Here is a 24,833-nt window from a genome sequence, read left to right on the forward strand (position 1 = left end):
TGTGTTTCACTAATATTTTGTTCAGCAGACATAGCAATGAGGCAAAGGGTGAGTAAAACTAAAAGCCAAGCCCACCAGTTTACTAAGACTTGGAATGAGTTTTATATGTATAAGTTAATTGAGTAGCTGGCACTTACTCCAAGTGGGGGTGAGTTTGGTTTTGCTGTTCTGTCTAAACAAATGCAACGTGCATTGGTTCTTCTGCTGGAATAGAACAAAACGAATGTCTTGCAGTGGGCCGAGGTTCAAACACTGAAGGAAATTCTCTGCTTTTTGTTAGAGAGGCCTTGTTGGTGGAGTAAACTGGACTAGGTATTCTGCTTTTTCATGGAACTAAGCTTTATCTTTGCGATTCCCGTAAGAGAGAAGCACAAGAGACGTCTACAGATGGATTATGAATATTAAATTTATTACCATAACAGTTTACAGTACAAGGCACATACTGATGACTTACAATCAGCTTGCAACACTTGTAACTAAACGGCCGCATAAATTAATACAGGTGCATCATGTACAAGTTGGGGGGAATACTTAGTTCTGTACAGCTAAAACTCCAGTTTAATTCTCTTTGCTTAAAAGGCAAACATATTCCCAATTTACCAGTTTCATAAATTGCTTTTCACTGTTCAGAATAGAGGGTAGGAAATACTTGTGTGATAGATAAGCGGAAGATGAGCTGAAGAGGAGGAATTTGTTTGTTTGCCTCACAACACACTTAATTGCAGTGCAGCCCATTTGGTACCAGTAGAACTAGGTTTTTGTACAAAAACAGTGTTTAATATGTGGCTGCTTCTTGACCTACCTGATAAATATTGGTTACTCTAAATGTTTTCAGGTGAATATGTAAAAGGAATAAAAAAGAATCAACAACAAAAATAAATGAAACCAATTCCTCAATATTTCAGCCACTCAGCTAAACAGACACTAATAAATGAACTTCTCATAAGAAGATTTAGAAAACTTCAAACCAGTGTGCCATATAAAAAAGAGAAGGGGGACTAAATTGCCTTGCAAGTTCAGCTTTTATAGAGTGAAAACATAGATGTGTTTTGTCTTTGTATTATTCAGGAAAAGAAAAGCCTTTTTAATCCACTTGTGGAGGGCTTCCTTGCCCCCATTCCCATAAAGACCTCAGGCTGGATTATCCTGGTGGAAAGAGAGCAAAGACCTAGCATCACCAGTGATCGTCTGGACTGCCTGTTTCTAAAAATATTTTTCCTGTGATTTTGCATGTCTACATTGCTTTTTATATCTTCAAATAGTTAAAAAAACCCCTTTCACCTCTCTCAGTACCTCTGTACTCACAGTGTATCATTCTCATTTTTCAGCTGAGAAATTCAGGCCGAGACACCTTGCCATATTTTACACTGTGGCTGTTGCAGGGCTTGCATTAATATCGGGGCTTCTTGGCTGACTGTTAATCTGCTAGAAGACAGCAGCATTTCTTGGGGAGTTGCTCGGTATTCTGTGCTAAAACCACCCAGAGGGACGACGTCTATCGTGTATTAGTGTCTTAAAAAATGCAAATTAACAATGTGTCTTTTGCCATTTCAAATGCCGTATAAAAAAAATAACGCCAGTAGTAGCGCATGCTAAATAGCAGTGATTTCTGCAATGGTTACGCTGCAAATTATTCCATTAGAAATAACGTTCCAGGTCTTGGTTTGTTTTGAAGGGGTGAAAGAGAAACTTTGGCTTTGCTACAGAGGGTGCTCGTACTTAACCATTTCTGCCCCCACCTTCACCCTTCCTCCTAAAAGGTGGCAGAATGTCTGTTTAGCGGGGGTTGTACGTAAATGACTACACAGCGGAACTGGAGGGTTCGGGTTGGTTGGGGGGAGGTTGGTTTTTGTTTTGTTTTTTTAATATGCCTAACATGGAACGGTATCAGGTCTGGCAAAAAAAAAAATCAATTCATAAGGTTTATCTGTATAAATACTTACGCATTTAAGAGGAAACCTATCTAGTGTTAGTTGAGCACCAGTGGGAAGAATGGAGAAGCTGGGTAGGGTTTTCTCCTTGATTTCCCACACTTTGATATTGGATACGTGCGAGTACCTCATTTATCTTACATTGACATTTCATACGTATTTTTTTCGACTAATTAACTCATAACAGAAAATTTAATTTTTAGAAAATCACTAATTTTCTGATTGGTAACTTAACAACTAAATGGCTTTCTAATATTAAAAGAATTCCCGAACTGTTCCTCTTTCGTTGCAGTGAAGCCAGTTTTGGAAGTAGTTTTCAAATATACTTGAGGGATAAGGTACAAAACTGTTTCTTACGAGTAACTGTCCAGTAAGACAGATTTATTATGTTTTTCTGGTGGCAATGCAGGAACATATTCCCTTTTTACAAACAGTTTAGGAGTCTTTTTCGTAGTTCTGGAAGAACAGTCATTGTCCCTTTAAGTTATTTCCTTATTGGAAGTTGGGCTTGAGACCTGCCGTTAAGTGAACTCAAGCCAGTAGCTGAAGTGTTACGGGCCTTCCTCTGGGAGGTGTCTGCACACTGAAGGAGGAGAGCCTTGGCGGGAGTGGTGAAAGCGGTTTCAAAAGGCAAACGGACCATCTCTGCTCTCCTCTGACATGGGAAGCTCTTCGTACCAGTGTAAACTCAACAGGTTTCTTAATGCCTGCTGTATGAATGCGCGTGTAACCTTGTTAATTTTAGCAGTACGTTACCTAAGCAGACCGTGAGATACAAAAAAGACTTTTATCCTCTATTTTATTTTACGTTTGGTATAATCTATGTGGTAGAGTAAGAATACAGTGTTTCTCCGTAAATGGTGACTACTTAGGTTTATCTAAACTTCCATGCAACTGCAGCAAAACTGTTGTCCTCCAGCTGACTTGGCAATTGCAGTCGGTCTGAAGGGCAGGTACGTTTGGAGAGCACGTGTATGCATATGATATAAAGACGTTAGTGTGTGCATGGAAGTTAATCTGTGTATCAGTGCCTCGAAACTTAATATAAATAGTTCTGTTGAGAATCAATCCTGCTGAGCTCTACTCAACTTCTTATTCAAAGAAATTTCCCCTCTTCTTCAGGGTGAAAAACAAATGCTTTCACATTAGAATATGAGCTAATAAATCTTCAAAGTAGGTTTGGATAGTTTGTTAAACTTTCCTCAGGCAGCCAAAAGGATTGTTCTAAACTTTAGTTCAGTTCTAGGAAAGAACAGAAGAAGCCACAGGCTCCAGCATATTTTAGGGGTGAAATTAAATTTAGGAAAAAAAAAAAAAACGAGGCAAAGCAGATCGTTAAGATTCCACTTTTTGGCATCAGAACTCAAAAAAATTGATGTTGTCTGTAGTTTCTTTGGGTGCAAGCGTTAGCTCTGTCAGGAGAGTGATGTGAATCTCTAGCTTAGTTATGAAAACAGTGCAGTATGTGCCAGCAACGTAGTTACTTGTCGAGCAACCCATGATGAGTTTTTGTGGCTTGATTTGGTCTAAAGGAAAGCGAAGCCTACAGCATTACAAAAAATGCTTTTGTGGTATTTGCTATGCGAGAAACAATTAGTAGAAACAGTTACCGTCTACAAAATGCAGTGAGGATAACACTACCAAATGTGTGTGCTAATGTATGCAGAGCTGTATATAGTGATGCTCAGGATCGTTTCCTTTTCCTTTGTCTACTCCACTACAAACCTGGGAATTTACTATTTATAGTTTATAAAACCCTGCGTTACTTGAGTAATGTATGGCTATCAGAAATATTTTTGTATTTTCAATGTAGTTTAAGCAATTAGAACCTTAGAAGCGAATACGACATTGCCCAGTACGAACGATCACATTGAGGAAGATACAGGAGTACTGCCACAGACTCGGGGTTCTACACCTAATCCTACCCGCTGGTACTCGTCCTGGAGTGGCCTGTGCAATCGCGCACGCTCAAACAGCCCCCGTGCCCCCGCAGGGAGCAGAGGTGGTCTCATGCACACAGCCATCCTCGTGTTTCCAGGGGGAATTAGTCCTCACTTCAGTCTGGTTAGAAGTGCGCAGCAGATTTCATTGGATTGCTTGGATAAATGTGCTGGAGGCATCGTGTTTCCAAATGCCCGTTGCCAGTGATGCAGCCTCCACAGAAAACTCCTCCGTTTGTTGTTTCAACTGGAAATGTAATTCTTTGGGGGGGAGAGTATGGGGAAAGTTACCTTTTATGCTCCCCCTCTCCCCCCCAGAAGACGGGGTAGCTTATACTGCGTTCATGCGGATGTCTCCAAAAGGAATTTCTGTAGCCGTTTCTGGAGTAATGCTTTTCAGAATACGCTGTTGGAAAGAAATCAGTATTAGCAATTGATTAATTTGAGAGATAATTTATACCATGACAGCCATTTGGGAAGAGATTTATAATAACAATTTGACTCTGCTTTGAGTTATACCTCTTGAACCACACAAGGATGTTTCAGGCTTCTGCTATCTCACCTCTGTGAAGACAAAAGGTGCCACAGAAGTACACGGCATTAGTTTTTAATTATTTGTAACATATCAAAGCCTGACAGATGTCGTATTAACACGTCAGGACTTCACAGTTTGCTTGGATACCCTGAGCCAACTGGAAATATTCTTTCTGAACTGGTATTTACACGAACTTAGAAGAAATCCCCAAAATGTCATCACAGACCACCACAGATTTATGGCAGAGGAATCTTACTAAATGTGGGAGAGAAAAAGAAATTTCTTCTTACGGACATGCCTAAGGGAACCAATCTTTCACTGCCTCATTTGCATGATACTGTGTCTTGAGTGATTTCTAGGAAAAGCCTCCAGTTCACCAGAGCTTAAAAAAAAAGTACTTGATTTAATATTTTATATGAATATGTCAGAGGCTTCAGGAAGATTTGTGAATCACTCTGAATGGGCAGAAGACAGTTAGCTGTCAGCTGGCTAGGAACAGAGCAGCAACAATCCTCCAAGTCCCAGGGCATCAGACCCTAGAAGAATCTACACATAATATTTCTAGGAGTCAGCTCCTTTCTGATAGTCAAATAGAAGCAACAGAGCATCGTGGATACCTCCTTAAGTGTTCCTGGAGTGATGATCAACCGATAAACCATGTAGATTGGAATACAGATGATAGAAGAGGTTCCTATGCAATAACCCACTACTGTGGTCCAGTAGGGGTAACTGTAATCAAAAAGCCGTAGCTCAGGAGGATTGGACAGAAAACTGCAAGTGACGAACTGAAAAAGAAGAGAGGAAAGTGTGAATACATGTGTTTTGATGGCACGCGCTTACTTTAGGGAAGCCTACGTTCCAGCATAGCAGTGACCTGAAGACAAATCGGTAGGACTCAGGAAGGTGTAAACACGTCAACAGTGACAAAGTCCTAAATTACATTAGTGTGGATTTTTAAAAAAACAAAACCAAAAACCTGCCAAACCCACTTTTGGATATCCAGGCGTTCCTTCAGGAAGTTTAAAACAGCTCAGGAGCTTTACAGTGTAGCCCTGCCAGTAACTAGGTAGGAATTTGTATATGGATTGCTTACTCTGCAAATGCACACGGTGGTGTTTCTTGCTTAAGAAGCATTAGAGAGAAAATCCAGGACCACGTTTAAAGGATAGAAGGATGTTAGAGGGACAAAATCAGATTGATTGATTCCAGTCTGCAGAATTTCATCCAGTTACCCTTGTACTGAGCCCCATAACTTGATTCCAGCTAAACCATCCTTTCAACTTAATTCTAAGCCACCAGAAATGGGACGTGTGTGGTTTCCCCTAGCTACTTGGCCCAGAGTTAATCATGATGGTGTCAGTTCTGCTTTGAATTTAACTCGCAGCCACTGTTGGGTTTTTATGCTGCCCTTTACTGGGTCGTAGACCCTTTTCACACTCTTTCAAATGCTGTTAAAGCACTTACCTGTGGCGACCACATCAGCCCTCAGTTTTCTCTGGTAAGTTACACAGATCCCATTTCTTCACTGTTACTTATTTTCTACAAGTTTTATCTTTCCTGTGATATTTTTCCACAGCACTTCAGTTCTTCAGTAGCTTTTACAGATGTTAGTACTAGTTAGGGTATAGTATTCTGGTATCAGCTCGATTAATGCTGTCCATATCCTTCATGACTGAAAAATCTCTTGTGAAACAACAGATAGTTTTAGTCGAATACTCCAGGAATAATATTTGTGACTATCCTTGGCAGGATCTCTGACTCCGTTTTTTCCAGAGTATCATCAGAAGATCAGGATTACCAGGAAAATTTCCATACAGAAATAACATTCTGCCTTCTGGGCTTTCCTTAGCTGAGTTTATTTTCCACAGAGCATACAAATAGCTCTGCCTAGTAACCGCATCGCCAGAGCGGTATTCCTCTCTGTTTGTTTTACTGTTTTAGGATCACAAAGAGGACACTGGTATAAAAATTACTTGCGGTGTCACACTTTTATTTATATCCTTTCTTCCCTTCTTTTTCGAGGGGTAATAAAATGAAAGATCTGTTAATTATGCATTGATCATTATACATGTTTTGAATTTACTCTGTAGGTCTTAAATCTACATTCTCTTCTTCACAAACTCCATCTGGACCTGCTCTGCTCCCGCTAAGGCTGGTAACAATAACAGCGTGAACTAATTTTGGATCAGGAAATGAACACTTTATGTTAAAATGCTATTGATAATACTGCCAAGTCAAACACTGGGACGGTATTTCCAATTCTGAATTATAGTTTTAGAAAGGTTGCAATTAACTGCCATAGATTTTGAGTGGAATATTCTGAAGTCATCAGTCAGCGGTTGCTGAGACAGTATATTGACTTATCTTGGTTTGCCTCCCCGGGCAGTATGTTCATCATCATCTTTTATGGCTTCATTTTGCTGAGGTAAATATAAAGCAACAAAACAAAGTAACATTGTTCAGCAGAGGGAAGGAGGGGAGTTACTCAGAACTCAGGATTATTTATCTACCTCATCTACAAAAATCCTTAATATAATGATTTAGTAATGAGACCTCGCAGCATTATATTGGATTTTCACTAATTGAGCCTTTTTGGTTTAATGAGGATTGTTACTAAAGAACTTCACAAGCAAATTCTGTAATTAAGCTTTTAGAAGTCTCAGTAGCTGCATTGTTCAACGGTGATTTTCTTGTGCTGGGAAGGAAAAGCTATAAAGAGAACTCACCAGAAGGAAGATGGGGCTAATTGCTACCCAGCAAACTCGCCAGTACCAGCCTGGGGTAAAGCCCAGCATCTCCTTCACATCGTTGGAAAACTGGGTGACGCCTGTGGAGACAAGTGGGAGGAGAGTGGTGACAGCAGATATCAGTTTTTCGTAAGTAGGTGCGCAGCATTTTATAGGCACATCAAATAAATGCAGAATCCATCATGAAAGACTGTTTTGTTCGTATAGCTCTTAATTAAATCCTTAGTTCTGAATTACAGCTGTCGTTACTTTTAGATGTCGCTATACTTCTGTCAGAGGACAATTAATAATTCTCACAGATTCGGTAATCGGTGAATTTGTAAAAAGGTGTGGTAAACTTTTTTTGTATGAGACATCAGTGATCTTGTCTGCCAAACCAGGAAATGCCGTGCTGCGGAAGCTCCGGAGCGTGGGTCAGCCGCGTTTGTCAGCGTGGCAGGAAACGTACCATAGAACCAGGCCACAGCAACTGCTTCCAGAAACACGACTGTTAGGACGGCCGGACCCGTGGCATATTCTTCAAACAGCTTTACCACATACGCGCCTCCCTGGAAAGGAGATCATATTATCAGTGAGCCAAAGATGCAGTGACAGAAGTCCTTTAGTACCGTTGTTTGTTACTGCCTTCGTCTGGACCAGAGCATCCAGAGATGGCTAATTCAGCCAGGCCTGCTGCTCTGCGGCAGTTCCTGCCGGTGCAGGGCTCGAGCGTGCTGCTGAGCGGCTCTCTGGTGCCGTGCAGAGAAGCTAAAACTGAATCTGCTGGCAGTTCTGGCTGGATTTGAGCGACCCGCTGAGATTTGGTGGGTTTGGTGGAATGGCTTCTGGCACGCCTTCTGCGACGGCTGCTTCTTCCTTCAACCTGAGTCATAGTTACTGAGCAGGAAACAAACAGGGAGTTACTTTGCTTTCTTTCCATTTGGGATCTAGCATCAGATGAAGGAGGAGAGCATTGTGTCTTGAAGAGGAACTAAGTCTCCTTTTACAGCAAATGCTCTACATGAGGAGGAAGTTGCTCATAAATGTGCAAGTGGAGCGAAATGTGACAGGAAAACCCCATATTTTTCCCCTTGTCCCTTATGATCACTACACTCATTGTTCAAAATGTTGCTTTTTGTGAAAATGAAATCCTACGAGCCCCACAGGGACTAATCGGTGTGACTGATCATGATTTCTGGCCCGATTTGATGAGGAAGATCCAGGAAATGCACGGCTAGAAATTTTTGGAGAACAGCAACAGTCAATTACAGCGTTTTCTACCAGATAATTCTTTGATCACTCATTTTTTCAGTCAAAATATATTTTAAACACTCCAAAAATTAAAATAACGATTCATATTATTTTAAACATGGAGCTTTTGAGAACAAGAAGTAAACCACGTGCAAAAGGCGGACAGTTGTCTGCTTACTGGTGCAGTGGTCGGAGCAGCGGCTGCGTCATTAGGGTTTTGCTGAATTGCAATAGGAACATTTTGCAACACATTTCCTAGTGAGAGATTCTGTTCACTTTCATTCCAAATCTAGATTTCTAATGCATAAAGAAAACAGGCTGAAGATTTAATCTGATTTCTTGAAACTCTCTTCAAAAAATACTACCCTCTCCCAGATGTCCTTTGCAGGAAACTGCCAGTAAGGAAGGCCGAGAAATGGGTAAATTACTTACAAACGTCAGGGTTGCTAATGACCCCAGAAAGCAAATGATGGTGAGACCAAGGACAAACAATTCCCTGCGTTTGCTCCAGACGTGTGGGAATTCATCCAGGACTCCGGTAATCACTCCCTCTAGTCCTGCAAACTGAAAAGCGTGGGAAAATCACTGGGAAATAGAGGGCAGTTTTACCTGCTGTAAAGTATGTTTCGGTGCTTAAAGGAGCTCTAAAGCATTGAACACTGGTGCATTACTCTGCCTGTAGAGTTGGTGTGACTTGTTTAGACTGTCTGTCTTCAGAACTTCTAAACTTTTTAAGGTGGGGATCTAGTGTTCACGTATCTGCGGGAAGCAAGTGCCTGTCATCCAGAGGAAGTACTGGATGACAAGTAATAGGATGCCGGTAAGTGGTAGGTGGCTCAGGAGAGCCAGGGTTGTGAAACCGGCCGAGTTCAGCCTTCCTGGAAGGAGCCGATTCTCAATCTGTAAAAACAGGCGCACGTGGCAAGTTTTTAGAACATCTCCTTTCACGGTGCTGTTGTGAGGCCACCTCCCATTCGCACCTTTTAAATCCAGTTAGTGTGGAAAAATTCCAAAAATTAATAATTGCTTTGTAAGTTTACAAGTACAAGAGAGAAGGAGCCTGGAAGGCTGCGTTCAGCCAGGTGTTTATGAATCACGTGCTTTTGGTTGTGTTTCCAGGTCTTACTAATTGCCACAGTATGACACTGACAAATCATGTAATTTTATTTCGGCCTATTGAGGTTAAAATTGGAGTAATAGTTGCTGTCTTACAGAAGGCACATGGAGATGCCAATCCTGCTTTAAACCCTTTAGTGACAGTGCAATACTTGTAATTCTGTTTCTTCCGATGTTGGCGGGGGTGAGGCCATACACCAAAGAGCCGAGAGGTCCGCCGTCTCGCATGCTGCCTACTCACCGTGCTGTCTAATCCCAGCGTGAGTAACATCAGGAAAAAGATGATGGCAAAGAAAGTGGAAGCCGGCATGTTTGCAATGGCCTCAGCATACGTAATGAAGAGGAGGCTGGGTCCTGATGTTAGAACAGAGAATTAGGGGTAACTGTTAGCGCAGTACTGCTGCGAGGAGGACAGGCCGTTTCGCTGTACCGGGTTCATAAATCATGGAATGCCCTGAGCTGGGAGGGACCCACAGGGACCGTCGAGCCCAACTCCTGTCCCTGCACAGGACACCCCAAATTCACACCATAAATCTGAGGGCGTCGTCTGTGTTGGCTTCCAGGGGAAGACTTCTCCCCACAGGCTATTTTGCAGTGTGCAGTTACTGCTGTGTCTGTGAAGCTGCGTGCAATGTGACTTCTATGTGCTGTCTTTATGGAATAATTTTTTAGCTGTACTGTATATTTAGAACAGTGCCCTTACCATAAAATAAGTCAATATCCCGAATTACGTACTAAATACTTAGCCTAATTTGGGCTGTTCTCAGTCTAGAGGATAATATACAAATCTGTTCTGTCTTAGGAGCAGTTTGAGAGATGTGTACAAAGAGTTAGCCTACCGGTATCTTTGGCAACCTCTGACACATCTTCATTCCTCATCTCAGCCATGTATCCCAGCACAGTGAAAATGACAAATCCGGACACAAAGCTAGTCACGCAGTTCACGGTACTGGTAACCAGAGCATCTCTGCAACAGAAGACCTAACTCATGTCAGGGAATCGGCATCTGCTAGGGCGGATAGTTTACTACCAGATGGAGCGAGTCACTGATCTGGATAGACTCTACAAAAACTGGGGTAACACAATGACAAGAACAAGGAGCAGATTTGAAAGGAAAAAAAAAACCAACCCAAAACAAACCAAAACCCCACTTTTTCTTCTTCAGCTTCAAACAGATGCTGTAAGATTAGTCTGACACTGGGCTGGGTGCTGGATGTATACTGGTGTTTTAAAAAAATAGTATTTACTATAGGAATAGTAAAGAATTGAAAGAATTGAGGATTTTTTTTTAAGATAATAAGGAAACAACTATAAATCGCCTTTCAGCTCAAGACTCTTAAAGTAATTTCCTAACTGACTGCTGAGATTAAATAATTATAATGAGATTGTTAGGCAAGGGTTTCGGCCGTTTTGTTGTGGCAGGCTTCTACGCGTTAGATTCCCTTCTCCAATTGGTAGAGATTCTCTCTCTTTAGGGTAGGCACAACAGAGAATAAATGTTTTAGGTTGCAGGTTCTTTTAATAAGGAGTTTTGTTCTGTTACGCTTCTGTCTGGTTTATATATACACAGGTCTGACAGTTCAGTGCTTTTCACCAGGACTCTCTGGTTTTTAAATACCCACAGTTACTTTTCTAAACTCAGTTTTACATATAGAATAAGGTAGAACTCACTGGTAGCAGTTGTTATGGAATTTGTTGTAGCTGGCATAAGCCAATAGGACCCCAAAACCTGGACCAAGGGAGAAAAAAATCTGAGCTGCTGCATCCACCCAAACCTGAAAAATAATGAAGAAAAAAATGACGTGAAACAGGTTGAATGAGTTTGGCATATTCAGAATATCATGCAGCTCTACAAAACCATGTTTCACTAGTCTGCCTATATTCTAGTCCTGGTCTAACAAACATTTTGTTAAGAGAGCATGTTGAAATATGAATATTTGTTGTAGACCTGTAAGAGCTGTAAATATCCACTATAATTTCAGTGCCTATGCTGTGCTTACTCTATCTCTTTACATTCTTGGTAAGTACTCACTGGCAGTTTCACTTCTGGCAGCGTCTCAGATTAATTCACAGCGATTTGCCTGCAATCAGTGTAACACAAGTTTTGTTACGTATAGAGAACGTTCTGTCCATGATTTTGCAGTGGGCTTGGCCCATCTTCCTCCAAACCCTGTGTGCTGTGGAATAGTCCCATGTTTGGCTGTGTGTGCTCCGGCAGTAGATGATCGCTGCTCCGGTTTTTCCTAGACTTAATGGAAATACGTGACAGTGTGGCTGCAGTTCTAGTCCTTAGGACTCAATTCAGCTTTGTTGTAGCCGTGACAGATGCAAGTGTGATGATCTTGTTATGAAAATCCTGTTGTACTTGAGAAGTGGCCACAGCCTTAATGAGTAGTGTTCCTAAAGTACAGTATCAGTTCTCTTTCTGAGGGTGAAAGTCCTCATTCATTTATCCTCTTTTGATTGAAACGTGAAGTTCATTACAAGCCATTTCTAATATTCTCTTCCATCGCGTGGGGCCACCCTGTATCATCCACAGACAGAGCTCTGTCATCGTCCGGCACACAGATTGCAATCTGCTGTCCTCACTTCAGATACATCCAATACAATATCAATGCCCTTTATTGCTTTTTCAGAAGATGTGGTCCCTTATTGGAGATGCTGCTTTATCAGAGGCTGGTGTCTTTTCATTTCCTCTTCATTCAAAGCTCTCCATATCAGCTGGGCAGCGGCAGACTTGCAAACATTATAATTTTTAATCTTTGTATTTGTAGTATTTATTGCTTTGGGGTTTTTCCATCACCCTCCTCACTAGACACCTTCATAGGCAGTGAAGTAAGCGCAGCCTTGAGCCTGATGGACTACTTGTCATCCACAGAGTTTGAAGCTGAATCAGATACTGGAATGCTTGGGTTTGTTGGTTAGCTCAGTCTTGTCCTCGTTCCTCCTCTCTTTTCAAACCTTGGTGGCGTATGCGGTCCTGACTGGTTTATTCCTTCTCCGCATGCACTTGCATGCATTACTGAGTCGTGTTTTAGTTGGTGGCTGCAGGGAGTCTCCTTGGGCTTATCTGCCAAAGCATGTCACAGGACTTTCAACTCTGTTAACCCCAGTTTTTAAATATGGGCAACTGTGGATGTCGCTGGGCTGTGGCAAAGCCTGCCTGAGTGTGTAATGGTCCCCTCACAGCCAGAAAACCTGCAGCCAGACCAGTTGTTAGGGCTTAGTAAGTTTAGTTTGCTCAGTGTGACTGTCATAGGTAAAGGATTTTATTGTAGCGTTGCAACAATCATAGCTTCTCGCTCAATGTCAGGCTCTTCACCATTTTCCTGGTGAAAAATTGTTTGGTCACTTGTTGTCGTTCTAATCATATCACTAATTCTAATCAACCGCTGTATGGGAACTCTACTATTACCCCGAGCTAAATTGATGGTGGACTCTAGTCTTTAAAAAAACATCTTTATAATTATGGAAAGAATAGCATGGCTGTTTAAAGAAGCATGAAGTCAGGCTTTTAAGTCCATGCTAAGACATCTGTTCAACCATGCTCTTATGCTGAAAATAGACGTTGAAGTGTGTACATGCCAACACACATGCTGGTAGGCTAAAAGGAAATCTCTACCCTTTTATAATGTTTTATACCTCAGTGGCCAGGAGTTTCTGCCAGTCAGGTTTCAAGTAGTAGAGGACACCTCTCCAAGCCCCAGGCAAGGTCGCACCTCTCACTAGCAGGATAAAGAGGATGATGTAAGGGAATGTGGCAGTCACCCATACCACCTGTGAGGGAAAACAGTAAGATAGCGTTTGCCATGGGTAGGAGGTTAACAGGTGATAATGAGTTATTCTTATTATAGCCTTAGCATTTATAACATTAACTTCTCGGAAGGTCTGTAAACAGGCGGTTTGCACTTATATACCCATGCTGTCTCGTGGCAGGGTTGGTCTCATCCAGAGAACAGTGGCGTAACTTACTGTTGTTATATATAACTTGGGTAACGGTAGCAGTCACTCTACAGTAATGCTCCCCAAATACGGGAGCCTATGACCCCTGTCACGAAGACAAGCTGAGATAATTCTCTGTCCAGTTAATTGGCTCATTTAGAACTACTGATAGACCATACTGTACCAAGTTGATTTGTCTTGCTTTTGCATTCACCTTGCCAGATGTTTTGACCCCTTTCCAGATGCTGAAGTATACAATGGTGAAGATTAACAATAAACAGAGGGTCAGTTGCCAGCTAATGCCCCCCAGGTCATCCAGCCCGTTGGACCTGTGCACCTGTAGAACTTGGCGGCTGAAAGAGGAAAGAAAAACACAGTATAGATATATTTTTAACAAATGCTTCTGTTGAGTATGCTGTGAACAGTCCCATACTGAGGTCTGAGCATTACAAGTAGTCCTGAGGCCTTGATGAGTAAGTAGCCTTCAGAGTCACGTCATTTGGGATTGGGATTTATTTTTAATTAAAAGTTTTATATTAATGGTACACCAGTGATGATAAATGATAAGTGATGACAGCTGACAATGGTTGGGAACCTGCGATATAGAGCACCCTCCAAGCCTACATACATCCACAGTACTTAGTTATTTGAATGGTTCAGAAAAGGGTACCATTAATAACAGCCCTGCTCCCCCTCCAAAGAAAAGCTTGCTATGCGTTCCACCGTTCTCGCTAATATCACTGTCCTCACTTACATGCACTTACGTATAAAATTCCTCCGCGGGAGAGATGGAGTGCAGAGACCAGCTGACATTGTCCTTGCTGAAGTAGTCAGTGCAGTTGCCTGTGTTCCAGGCGTTTGTGCAGCTAGTCCACGGCAGCTGCGTCGTGAAGGAGGATACGAGGTAGTAAAAGGCCCAAGCCATAATGGTGTTGTAGTAGGAGGCTACGTAAAGATCTATTACACAGATGGCAAAGCCAATTCCTAGTAAGGCAGGAAATAATTACATGAAGTGAGTGTATGTTTTAGGCCAAAAAGAGGAAGGAATTGGCTATCACATCAACTGCGATCAGTAACTATCTAAGGCAGCTCTGCAGGAGGTACACATACCCTCTCAAGTGTTTACAACACTGGAATTTCTTGTGGCTTCGGAAACACTCAGGCTCCGATTCCAAAAAAGCATCCGTAATCAAGACAGAACATGCTTATATAGGTTTTTTCATCTGTTCCTAAATTCCTGGAATTTAGAAATAGGCATCTTGCACTTTCCGTAAATAAAAAAGACAAGACCAGAGCTACAACACTGGGAGCAAGAGTAAACAAGCGTATAGAACAGGTCCTACTCTAAAAGACTCTGGTAGGGTAGCAGTTGCTGAAGATGGGGAATCATTTCTCTCTAGCACCTTTGTAGTAGAAATAGTAGGTCTTGTATTCTTTCCTGGTTTTAATTTTGCCTTGGATTCACTTACTTTATTAATTACATTTTTTGCCTTTTTAAAAATACATATTATCAGGCTTGGGTCAGAGAAAGCGGACTGGCCTCTGATCAGTCGAAAGGTGTGTGTCATGCGCGTATATGAGAGTACACACACCTCTGCAGATGTACATAGTTTTATGAAGGCTTTCTTTGTAAAGCCAAAATCTTGTGTAGAACAAGACTTACTTTGTTTTATGAGGTTTTCAGATTTTTTTTCCAGAAATTTCACTTTTATAGGAAAATCTTCCAGTTATTCAGAAAGTTCCTAGTAATTTTCCATTTCCCTTTTTTACCTTTGAATATAGGACATATTTTTCTCCAAATTGAAATACACCCATTCCTGTGGTACTGTCCTAGTGCTAGTTCCATATAGAAGAGAGGAATCCCTCCAAAGATGGCCATAATTGTGTAAGGAATGAGGAATGCTCCTGCAAGAAAGCAAGCAGATGATTACAACTCTTCATAGGACTTCTCTTCCAACAGCACCAGCACTCCATAAACAACAGTTCCTTTTATCCCATGGGGAAAATGCATATCCCCTCCCTAGCTGGCATGCCCCCTGAATTACCATGGGCTTTCTCCTAAGAGAAACTACTCCACAGGGTGAATAGAAGCAAAACTCAGGCCAAAGTTCTCACATTTCTGTAACAAGTATACGTGGGATTCGCCAGACTGCGCTGCCTACACTGGCTACGGTTGTGAGGTGGGGTATGGGTAAAAGGATTAATTTCTTGAATAAAATGCCTTTGTTACCTCAGGGAGACAAAAGTCCTTTCCAAGATCTCCTCGGTCAGATTTATATTGTGGCTGAAATGTGGCTGAGCCTAAGACCTAGCATTCCTGATGAGTGTTTTGATCTGTTGGCTTATCTGATTTTAAATACTCCTTGGGGCAGGGATTGAGCCTCTTCTCTTGGAAGGGGGCTCTGCACCTAACTGGCTCTCAGCTTCTGTACTGAATTTTTAGATCTTGCTAAATAGTTTTTCTTCCCTCTTAGTGTGTCTAGTTATCCTATCCCAGTATTTAGGTTTTCCAGTCTGCTTGCAGAGTGAGCAATTTCCCCTTAGTCATTTGTTACATAAGGTATTAAAATAAGCCACTCAGCTCATCCATTTAAAAGCAAGGAAGTTCAGCATTAAGGAACAGCCTACAGAACTAGTCACTGACCTCCTCCGTTTTGATAGCATATGTAAGGAAATCTCCACACATTTCCCAGATCCACTGCGTATCCAATGACAGAGAGGAGAAAGTCAATTTTTTTACTCCAGGTCTCTCTGTCTTCTAGCTCCATCAGCTGCTGCTGGCCCTCTGCTCCGCAGGTGGTAGAAGTGGTGGTTGTAGTGGTGGTTGTGGCTGCTGGGGCAGTGCACTGGGCATCTTCCATCTCCCCCGTTGCACTGCAGGGAACAGAGCTCTGAACCCCTGAATAACCGTTTGAGATCTGAGCTGCCTCCCCTTTATCTCCCTGGCTGGGATGGACTTTATTGCCATCCTCCACTAGCCGTAGGGCAGACTTAGGGTTCCTGACCAGAAGTCCGTTCTCTTTACAGTCTTCCCCTTCGTTACAGTCTGAGGCATCTTTCTTGGAAGTCAGCGGCTCAGTCTCGTTGCTTGTTGCCTTTTTTTCCATTTTTCCCCGAGGTTTGTTCTGATCACTTGCAGATGGACAGCAGCGGAGAGTGCCCTTGCGGCTTGTCTTCCCAGCGTATTCCCAGCACTTCTAGAATTCCTCTTCCATATTTATATCCATTGGATTGAAGGCACAAACACCATCTAAGAAATGAAAAATAGTTAAAATGCCATTACAGGGCTTACTGGTGCTGGTAACTTTCAAGTTAAAACTGACGGATTCTGTGATTAAAGTAGTTTCGGAAGTAATTAACCATCACAGCATGCAACATGACTCGTTTAGCAGATAACGCATTCAGGATTTTGTACAGAGAAAGGAAGGAAGCAATCATCCTCTTCTACAGCAGAAGTCAGTGTACCTGGTTTATAACCTCTCAGGCAGATTTGCTGGACTCTGTGTATTGTTGGACAACTCACAGGCAGTCCAGTCCTGCTGTCTTCTGGTACCACTTTCTCCCTTTGAACACTGGTTTCATGCCCAGGGAGGCTGTGGGACTCCCACAGTCCACAGTTTGCAAAAATGAGGGCAGAGTTTAGTGTGGCTTGTGTTTTCATTTTCATAAGTTCATCCTGTGACTTCTACCAGCAATTTCTAGATTCACCCAGTACGAAGGGAAAAGAATTCATTAAAGAGGAATGAGGTAACAATGGACATACAAATTACATTTCATGACCACCTTTCTTCAGAAATCCCACGGTGCCTCTTGTGTTTAACAGCAGACCTAGAAGGCTTAAATGAAAGTTCACAAAAGTATTTAAATCTCAGTGGTTTTGCATCAACTGACTTTTGAGGCTCGGCCAACACTAATAACAAGGATAAAAAGATCAGAAAAGTTCAATTTGATTGTCCTGAGCAAGAACTAACATGCGGGTCTAAAGGACAAAACTTGTCCCCAGTTTTATTTCACTCCTTGGGGAAATAAGGGCATCTTTCATTCCGTTTGGATCTGCTAACACGGTGGCTCCAGCCCCGGGAGGGGGAGTGGGCACTACTCCTGTTGCACTGCCCACCGCCAGCAAGAAAACAGGCGCCGGGAGAATCTTTACCTGCCCTCTTTGTATGTGCTAGAAGCGTAACCCAGGGGTAATATATAAAAGAAAAAGTATACAGTAATTAACTTTTCCCTCAGAACAGAAAGAACGGAAAAAGAATAGTGATTCCGTGGGTCACATTTTGTTTTCTGCTCCTTTGTTGAGGTAACGGCAATGCCCAGCTGCCTTTGCTTAACAAAATCTCGAATTAGGAGCCGATCCTCTGCGCTGCACGTTCCCTGGGGTAGCGGCGTTGCTTTACAGCTGGCAAGGTGTTACGCAATCGACACGATGCCACCACAGATGAAATTATTATATCTAATCTTTCCTTTTCAAAGCATTTTACCACCATAAGTATCATTGTCACATCCTAGCAGAAGAATAAACATTATTTCACTTTTAACTGTTAGAAAAACTAAAGCAGAGAGGGGATACTATTTGTTCATTGCTAGAATTTGCGCATTGCCAGAGCTGTTAAAACTCAAGTTTTTCCCAGCTTTCAGCCTTGTGCAGAGACTGTTAAATCACTTCCTAAACATTTATCAGCGCAAGCAGAAAGAGAAGGAAAGTTATTGAGCTGCAGAGCAAACAGGAGGACCTTCTTTAGGTAAAAGTCCCTTGAAGGTGTTGTTTATGGCTTTCAGAGATCTCTAGTTCTTCAGGCTTACGTTCTGTCTTTACCCAGATAATGCTGTTTTCATCAAACACCAAACAGTGCATCAGTAGTGCTGAATTCTTACAAGAGCAGTACTTTGCTACCATTAGTTAATCATCCACAAAGACCAAAACATCTTCAGAGTCCCAGAGGAAAATACTACGGCAAAGAGTTTCTGTTTTACCTGCGTGACTATAAAAACTGAGTGTCTTTGGAGTCCGAAACCTTCCAAATGTCCCAGAAGAGCTTGTGCAGATGAAAACAGCCCTACCACTGCTGGTGGCAACATAAAAATCCGGGGAAAGGCCACAGCCAATCCTCCCTTTGTACAGAGCATGTTAAATATAAGGTAGGAATATGGAAAAGTAACCTGAGCCCTTCTGGACTTTACACCTCTTTCTCATAAATGGGAAAGCAATAAATGATGTTGATTAGACAGCATTATCTCATGAGACTGGATTATCCATACCTGAGACTTAAACTCTTCGTGCATTTGTAAAACACTTTATTTCTGCACATAGATACTTCTTGGCCCTTCCTTTGCTGAGGAGAAATTGTTGAACATATTGTTGATTTCCGTGATCTGTGACAATCAGGAGAGTTGTCTTATCCTGATCTGAGCTCCTTCTGGTCTTCTGCAGACCACAGGAAAGAAATACTACACTATTTGAAATATTTTTGTGGAATTTTCAGTAGTTTGAGCCGCAAATATGCAAAATGATGTGTGAACTTTCAGGGGCTTCAGCTGGAATTTGAACTATTCCTTTCTGAAGGAGAACTACAGCTCCTCAGCTACCCTGGGAAATCTCTGGAGTGACGGCCTCTACAGCTATGCAGCGGTGTTCGCAGCAGCGTAGTTGGCACATGAAAACAATGGCTACATAATCAGAAGATTTCATTACGCTGTAAAAAACTGTGGGAGAATGTACTTTTCCCCCCCTCTTGCTACAATGCAAGAAAAAAAAAATCTGACGGAATCGTAACTGCTACAAAGAGTGTCAACATCTGCAGCACTAGAGGGCTTGGGGTCGAGAAGCACGCTAGGCCCACTAGGGAAGATATCCGGGGGGAAATCACACTAATAGTGAAGGATTTTGCCCACCTCAGCTCCCACTTCATCTCTGCGCACCGATCGCTCGGTAGCTACAGACGCCAGAATGACGGTAGCGAACGACATAAGAATATGTTCAATCCAAGCTGTGGCAAAGGTTGCTCTTAGATAAATACACATTGGCTTCTTATCACCCACGTGATCAGCTACAGAAGAGAAAGGGAAAAAAAAGGAAGACGATAGCTCTCAACGGGGGTTATTCTAAAGGGCAGCTGCTGCCTCGGTAACGCCGTGCTGTCTAGGAGCACGCGAAGGGTGCCCTGCTGCCCTGTCACCGGCGCTCCTCCGTGCGCTGAGGGCCTGAAGAGGGGTGACCCTCAGCTCTGCCCCGAGAAGCACCCTGAAACAAGCAGCGTGTCCTGCACGACTCTGCCCTGCTTGGCTTGTTTGTTGGAAACACTGGGATGGATAATTGAAGACATGTGTTTGTACGAGCTTGCCTGAAGCCACCAACGCAGTTCACATAAGTCAAATAGTAATTAAATTATGATTTTTGGTTATTCCCACACAAAGCTAAGCTTGGAGCAGCACTGTAAAAGCCCTCTGTGTCCCTCGATGCACAAACCCAACTCCTTTGCCTCTATCAAAGCGATCCTCAAGGAGCATCCCTGCCCAGGGGTCCGGTTCCTTCCCGAGCGGGGAGCTGCACAACTGCTGTACCAGCGCTTCTTTCCCGAGGCGTGCAGTGACCTCTCGTGGCAGTGCGGGAATCCCTTGCCTTTAATGCTCTGCCATGTAGGAACCCGGATCTTTCCAGTACTTTAAAACCAAATTATTTTCCTGTTTTCTGTATTTTGTAAAGGAGAACATTGGCTTTTAATGTGTCTCGGAGGTTAAAACAATTGGATTGAGGTGCAGCAAATACCAGATGCTTCAAGGGAGGCAAATCTTAATGCCTCAAGTCATCTAGAGAATACTTCATTTGAGGTGGGGCAGCGCTGACTTCCTGAATTCCTCAGCACGAGGCTTGTTCAGCCTCACCGTGCGCAGCTACAGAAGTCGTTACTTGTCTCCAAAAGATCAAATACGTTTTAACTTGCAAACGGTATATTTGCCTGTATTTCACTTCATACAAATTATGTTCTCTTCCCAGGTGTTAATTTTATAAAGCAGTGCTTGCCGGAGCGCCAGCGGCTCACTGGGCTGCAGCTGCGTTCCCGGAGCAAAACCCGCGCTCCCTGCCTCGCGCGCCCTGCTCCTCCCTCTGTCCATTCACACACGCGAGCGCTTGCAACGAATTAAAGTACTCGGAGCTCTAAGACAAGAAGCCTACAGTGTTGGCAAACAGAACCAAACACGGAGATGATGTCTGTTAACTTGACCTAAATCTCACTTTTACCACAAAGCATTTAAGGTTGTTAAAACTACATCGCTGCCTGCCCGTGTATTACACCCTGCAATAAAGATGCAGTTCACACAGGCAGTTGTATATAAATGGACAGAGTCCAAGGAAATTACTTTTCTCTAGAAAATCAAGCAAGAAGTTTGTATGGCAAGGTAGGAATCACCCATCGCACAGAGGATAAGGCTGCGCTGTTTATCTGTAGGTACTGCTCCCACCTCTGAGCCGCAGCATCAGCCGTGGCCCTCCAACAGCCGCACACCTGGGTGTTTCCAGGTACTGGACTCTGATAAACACAGCAATAAACATTTCTGCTCTTCACCCGTATCTCCTCACACAGCCCTAGTCTTTTTGCACGGGGAGGGAGGTGCGTGACCTGGATGACAGCGAGAACCGCATGAAAACCGTTCCCTTTGACAGGCCGTTGCGGGTTAGCGTGTTCCTGTTTGGCTGCACGTCTGCTGCGAAGGAGTGGAGAGGCTTCATATTTTGCCTCGGATTTTGCACCGGCCAGTAGCAGCCCTTTCGTCAGTCACTACGGCAGAGCGCAGATGCGCCCGTGCTGGGAGGAGCCGCTAGGAAATAAACGTTTCAGCCAATTGACTCTTCAACCTAGATTGCACTAGATTATCATAAATTTCACCTGCTGTTTGCCATACGTGAGTCATATTTTGAGTTCATAACGCAAAAAATCAACACCTTGTGCTTTTGACTGTGTTCACACACACTGATTTCATTAAAAAACGAGTGCCTAGAATATCCTTTCTACTAGCTTGTTTCCATTAGGTGAGCTGATGGCAAGTGTGACAGATTGTATTTCAGATTTCAAAAACTGCTGTTCATAAATAGATAGTAAGAAGATACAGAGTCCCAGCTTTGGCAGGGCTGCTGGTGACCACAGAATCAGGGGGATTAGGTGCAAAGCAGATACCAGCTGATCTCTAGACCACCCCTCAACAACTGAAAATTGCTTTCTTCAGGATTTTTTTTTTTAGCTATGCTTCTCTAGTCTAGTTTAAGGCAATAAAAACTGACTTTTGATAAAGAGTGATCAAAAATTAATGGCTCCGATGAATTATTTCCATCCATAGCAGGTCTGATCCCAGTGCCGGAGATTTTAAATATAACTGGATTGGGTAGTTCTGTGCATCACTGTAATATGTGAGTATTTTTATAAGAAACTTGCAGTACGTAGATGACAAAATGGACCCTGTATATGAATATTTGCAGTTCTCCAAGGGCTTGCTCACATTCGTACAAAAACAGAGGAGGACTGTACTCAACAAGTAGTCCCACTGAGACAATGGCCCTGCTGGGAGAATAAAAGGCTACTTACCAAAGCAAGAATGGCATAAGTAGTGAGCTCTCTCCAGTTAACTACTGTGTTCCCGGAGAAGGCTAAATGTAGGTAAGATGTGAAAAAAATGCTTCTGAAAGCAATAGTATTGGGGGAATATAAACCTGTACTGTGGGTTTTATGTCATAATTTGTCCCTGTTTCAGTCTGAAATTAAAAAGTCAGCAGGAAAGAGGGATTTTTACCTTTAAAAACTTGTTGAGAAGACAGACGCTGTGTTGTAGTGGGAATGCTGCCAAGCTGATGACAGTCATTTAAAGAACGGGGCGGGGGGGGGAGAAAACACATTTTATGGCTGAGAGTCTCTGTATGTAGTGCAAGGAAACAGATAAGCTTAGAGGGCATGATACTCCTTTTGTATTCTTCCTCAAATTATTTATATAAACTTGAAGGAAGAGTCACAACACAGCAAATATCACCAAATAAATAGAGCACTGTTCCTTCATATAACTCAGCACAGGCAAGTTAATGGGCACGGTGCTTGAAGTGAAAGACCTCTCTGCAGCCTCCAGGACTGGCTGCACAGACACGCCAGCGTGCAGACACTTACGTTTGTAAGGTTTTTACCTAAAGAAAGTCAGGAAACAGTCACCATTGTTTCCAGATGATGTTTCTTTGAAGGAGACTGGTTAATGGCTACCTCCAAATTACAGCCCCTTTATTCAGGCTCCAAGTTGGACTTTAGTTCTTTATGAAACACCCCGTAGAGGGGCTTCATATGTTGTGTAAGTTCTGTGAGATACAGATTGCCAGATCAATGGAGCTGCAGATACACAGTTTGGGAAGAGAGTTAAAACTTTAGCATCAGAAGGGACACCGGGATACGGAATGAATGTTTCTTCAGGCTCTTAATACTAATGAAAACTTGGCGGTTTATATCTCCATAGAGGGAAGCAGGAAAGAGCCTCAATGCAGTGCACAATTCCATGTGTGGGAATAATTTAGGGGTTTTATTAAATTCCAGTTTTGGGGCAGATTTTCTTAATTTATATAAGCATGTGAAATTCATCACACCCTGTCCAATTAGAAGATGGACCCACACCAGTCCTTTGCGAGATGCCAAGTTTACAAGGTACCCTCCAAGAAAATTACGGTCGATTCACTTGTCAAAAGCACCAGAAGACGAAGCCTAAGTGTATGAGACCTTTCTGGTAAAACGCCTGACAACCTACATTAAAAAATGTCCACAACGTTTCCAAGAATCCAAACCCATTAAATGCACGATCCTTTTCTCCCCAGGCTTTCCTAACACATCAAAACATGTTTGCCATGACTATTACATCTTCAATTACATTGCATTCCTCACTTAAACTCCCATATTACTTAGCAAACTATCCCAGCAAGCCAGCTGCTTTCAGCAGTAAACATGATTGACTATAAATACATGTATAGCATACTCTTCAGATTTATTACTTCCAATAAATCCACCCCATTGAGTTAGATAATTTACTGTGCTGGAACAGTTTACCTTTCAAAATAGAACTTAACATGGTTAATAAAGCTTACTCTACCCTTTTAAAAACAAATAACAGTTTGCATTGATTTTTTTTCCCCTTCAGATTCTGCTTCTTTCCTTTATTTTTCCTTACAGTTTAATGCCTCTTTGTAAATTTTAAATAAACTTTAAGTTCGTAATGCAATTACAGGGACTGCCAAAGCTCTAATTTCATATTGCCGTAACATGTTCTGCTACAGGCATTTGACTCCCAACATTCATAACTGCTGGACAAGTGCCTGAACAAGACGGAGTAGAGCATGTAACATCAGAAAAGCAAGAAGAAGCATTAAAAGTTTAAAAAAAAATCAAAGCAAACTCACCAAAAATCAATGGTTTTCTCCCCCCCCAAAGCTTTGTTAGATGTACATTTCCCCAATGTTTTAGAAATTACTCGAAGACCTCAAAAGTTAATTTTAAATGAAACAAAATATAGTATACATATTTTAGCCTGTCATTCGTATTTCAGATTTTATAACCAAAGTTGAAAGAGGCAACGAGGAGTGGAAGTTAATGAACCCCAGTACCTGCTTGCTTCTGAAGGCAGCGTCTGGGAGTCTGTCTGAATTTCAAAAAGTACTTTGGATAGCAGTGTGTTAAAAGCAAAATCGTAAAGTACCTGTCGTTCGGATGGGTTTGAAGCGCTTCCCTTGGAGTTATCCAAGCTCGAGTAACCTTCACCCACATTTACTTCAGAGTCTCGGGCACTCAGCCTGTGGGCAACTCAGCATCTTGGTGAGGTTTTTGTACGCCAATCCCCCTCACATGGTCTGATTTCCAGATAATCTGCTGCCAAAGAGCTCTTTAAGAATTTTTTGCGTCACTTTAGTCAAATAAACTTTATGTTTCACCAGGGCTGCAGCTCAGTTTTCCTCCTAGAGGTGGGTGGCTACATTTGCCTGTTCTGATCAGTTCAAAAGAGCAGGATCCAATGAAGGCAGAGGGAGAAGGAGGGAAGCTTTTCTGGTAAGGGACAGTTTTGCTGGCTGTTATTACAGCTATAAATAACAGGATGATGATGATGATGATGGAGACAACAAACGGGACGGAAGTTTTGAGGGAGGCAGTAAATGACAAGTTTGCAGGTGGGTCTGTAGATTACGGCAAGATAGGAAGGGCTGGAATGTTACCACAATAAAAGGGCTTGGAAATAATAATTTCTTTTGCTGAACATTTACATTATTTTAGTAAAGCAATAAGGTTTAGTTTTGTTTTGAAGCATTAAGTGCAAATTCTATAAAAGCATTTTGCTGCCTCAGTAAGCTCAACAAGTAATTTCCTTTCTTCCTACTGCT

At 42.3% G+C, this 24,833-nt stretch overlaps 1 protein-coding gene across 1 annotated transcript; it reads right to left on the minus strand.

Moving 5' to 3' along the window:
- Positions 1-388: 388 nt before the first annotated feature.
- On the minus strand, positions 389-24,505 carry SLC6A4 (solute carrier family 6 member 4). Its single transcript, XM_009504694.2, has 14 exons — positions 24,158-24,505; positions 16,086-16,691; positions 15,212-15,346; positions 14,206-14,425; positions 13,656-13,794; positions 13,142-13,276; positions 11,171-11,274; positions 10,339-10,466; positions 9,741-9,853; positions 8,816-8,947; positions 7,602-7,701; positions 7,133-7,233; positions 5,024-5,191; positions 389-4,277 (listed from the first exon to the last, which is right to left on the minus strand). Exons 2-14 carry the CDS (start codon positions 16,546-16,548, stop codon positions 4,203-4,205), a joined length of 2,013 nt encoding a protein of 670 aa, XP_009502989.1. The 5' UTR covers positions 16,549-16,691; positions 24,158-24,505; the 3' UTR covers positions 389-4,202.
- Between the last annotated feature and the right edge of the window lie 328 nt (positions 24,506-24,833).

Source organism: Phalacrocorax carbo, chromosome 17, assembly GCF_963921805.1.
Source record: "Phalacrocorax carbo chromosome 17, bPhaCar2.1, whole genome shotgun sequence".
NCBI lineage: Eukaryota > Metazoa > Chordata > Aves > Suliformes > Phalacrocoracidae > Phalacrocorax > Phalacrocorax carbo.